At 44.2% G+C, this 2,491-nt stretch overlaps 1 protein-coding gene across 1 annotated transcript; it reads right to left on the bottom strand.

Moving 5' to 3' along the window:
- Nucleotides 1–294: 294 nt before the first annotated feature.
- On the bottom strand, nt 295–2,073 carry LOC115750288 (FCS-Like Zinc finger 8). Its single transcript, XM_030687548.2, has 3 exons — nt 1,778–2,073; nt 862–1,689; nt 295–657 (listed from the first exon to the last, which is right to left on the bottom strand). The coding sequence occupies exons 2-3, from the start codon at nt 1,668–1,670 to the stop codon at nt 585–587; spliced, it is 882 nt and encodes a 293-aa protein (XP_030543408.1). The 5' UTR covers nt 1,671–1,689; nt 1,778–2,073; the 3' UTR covers nt 295–584.
- Nucleotides 2,074–2,491: the final 418 nt, after the last annotated feature.

Genomic DNA, 2,491 nt, shown 5'->3' with positions numbered 1-2,491 from the left:
ACACACACATCCACAGAGAGAAGTGATGGAGGAATCACTATGGATGTGATCATTGGTCCTATGTGCTTTGGTCCTACCCCCACTTCCCCCCTTTTTGCTTTTGCCAAACATTGGTCCTATGTGCTTTTTATTTTTATTTTTTGTTTTCCTTATCATGACTCTTGTCAAGAAAAAGGATATGAGCACACCCCCCATAATGCAACCTTTTGGTCACACATCCTTGTCATGACTATGATACCCACTTGGCAAGCCAGTGTAGCCAGTGTTGACATCCACAAACACCAAACAGCAAGATTAGCAAAATAGCAGCTCTCCCTAAAAATTATCATCACTCCATTCCAAAATTTTGATCATACAAAACTGGAGTCCCATCAGAGGACTCTGGGCTTGAAAGGTAAAGTAGTACTTGCAAGGATCTGAACAAAGGGAAAGGCAAAATTTGACAGGAAACAGGGGAGACTGTTCTTCCAAGAACTCTAGAAGGCTTTCAAAAGAAAAATAGCAAAACAGAGAAAAGGAGGAGGGGAAAAAAAAAAAAAAGGCCAGGTAGCTTCAAGACAAGAGCAATTGCTAGCCAGCAGAGACTAATTCTCCACGCCCTCTTCAAGCAATATTTGCTGCGATCTGCATTCGCCGCTGCAGAATGCTTTCTCCCCCCTGCAATTACCAACCTCTCATAGGTCAAAATTGAAACATGAGAAGCATATGTACAAACTTAAGCAACTATGAGCTAAAGACCAAGTGCTGCAGATCAATTAACAGCATAATTCTAGAAAAATAATTTCTTCAGTTTGCATGGAATTTGCAATGACGAAATGAGCAAGGTGCTCTGCTTCAGAGACAGGGGAATTTTCAACTGACCTGTAAATGTAAATGTCCTCTCCATCTCCAAGATTTTTCTTGCAAGTGTAGCAGAAGCTCAGGAAACTCTCAGAAGGGAACCTACAATGATCCGCCAAAAACAACCCGTTCTCCTTCCTCCAATCGGATTCTGACAACGAACTGCAGCAGCTCTCCACAATGCAGTCATCGAATATGTGAGTCGTCTTCGGGTTCGGCCCGTGCGAGATCACGCAAGTGTAGTCCTCTGAGAGCTCCATGTCGCTAGCTGAAATAGAGCCAGCCAAAGCAACCCCACCAGGAGGGGGTCTAGTTGCCTCTTGCTTATTTGCTGGGGAGTGACCCTGGCTTGGGGACGAAAACCCCAGTTGGGAATTTCTAGTTTTGGTGCCAAAATCAGTTGGAGTTTTTGGGATTTGAATCTTGAGCTGAGAGCCAAACAGCACAGTCAAGTTCTCAGGTTTGTGTGAATCGAGTTTGGAGCAATTATCGTCCCTGAGAGCATCCACAATGGCTAGGCCAATGCTTTTGGGTTCCGAGATTCTGGGAGAGGCAGTATCTGACCAGAACGAGCTCTTCAAGTGGGAAAATGGCTTGGTGTCGAGTATGGAAGTCGGGCTCATGATGAACTCCGGTTCGCACTTGACAGTGATGTTACTAGTGAATAGCTTTGGATAGGTGAGGAAAGCAGGAGTTGGGCTTCCTCCTCTGTTTTTCCCGGTTGGAGAAGGAAGACAGCCATGGTCAGCCATCAGACCTTGTTTCGTTGCTGCTGCTGCTGCTGCTGTTGATGGTGTCGGTGCTGTGTGCCTTGATCTCTTCCTCAGCATGACTCTTTAATAGACTAGACTGCAAAAGAAGAAATATGCTTGCTTTAAATCAAGCTCAGACCGTGACTGTGTAGGGAGAGAGAGAGAGAGAGAGAGAGAATAGAGACCTGAAAAGACTTGGTTTTTGGCCACGAACTGCCACAGGCACAGATTATTCCATCTGGGAAAGACCGGAATCATCTTTATGCTCCACTGGAAAGCAAGGAAAGAAAGTTTGTGGATTTTTTTTTCCCTTTCTTTTGAAAGAATTGGGTGCTAGAGAAAGGAGGAAACAATGGTTTGTGGTACGGTCAAAATCACCATTTTCTCAAGAACCCAGAATCCACAAGCAAAACCGAGATAGGACTCCATGAAAACTGATGTATCCTCTCTCCGTCTCTCCCTTTCTCTCTCTACCTGCTAACTCTCAGTTGCCTCCGTCTCTTCTTACAGTAAATAAGCGAAAGGGGAAGGAAAAGAAAACCCAGCAAAGAAGGGCTCTGTTTTTCCTCTTGGCGGTTCAGAGAGCCAGCATTGAAAAGAGACCAAACAGGCATGCATCAAAACAGCAGCAGAAGAATCTTGCCAGATAAAATAACAACAATAATGATGAACAGCGGAAAAGAAGAAGAAGAAGGAAAAGAGGAGAGAGGTAAGAAAAAGTTTGTACTTTCTTGGATCCTTTTGGGGCTAGCTTTTAATTCTCTCTCTTATCTTTTTCCCTATTTCGTCCCCTTTTTAACTGCAATTTACTCCGTCATCCCTGAATTTAATTCAAGCTCGTGAATGCAGACAAAAGAGGGGGCTCATGATAAATCAGAGAAGCCCCAGAGAAATTTGGC

Source organism: Rhodamnia argentea, chromosome 1 (genome assembly GCF_020921035.1).
Source record: "Rhodamnia argentea isolate NSW1041297 chromosome 1, ASM2092103v1, whole genome shotgun sequence".
Lineage (NCBI taxonomy): Eukaryota > Viridiplantae > Streptophyta > Magnoliopsida > Myrtales > Myrtaceae > Rhodamnia > Rhodamnia argentea.
This window is presented reverse-complemented; position numbering and strand designations above follow the sequence as displayed.

Bases quoted from the DNA above. Each gene is read 5' to 3' on its own strand.
- LOC115750288 (XM_030687548.2), bottom strand. From the start codon at position 1,670: ATGCTGAGGAAGAGATCAAGGCACACAGCACCGACACCATCAACAGCA. The intron at 658-861 runs GTCAGTTGAAAA...TGGTAATTGCAG, and splicing joins GAGGACATTTACATTTACAG to GGGGGAGAAAGCATTCTGCA.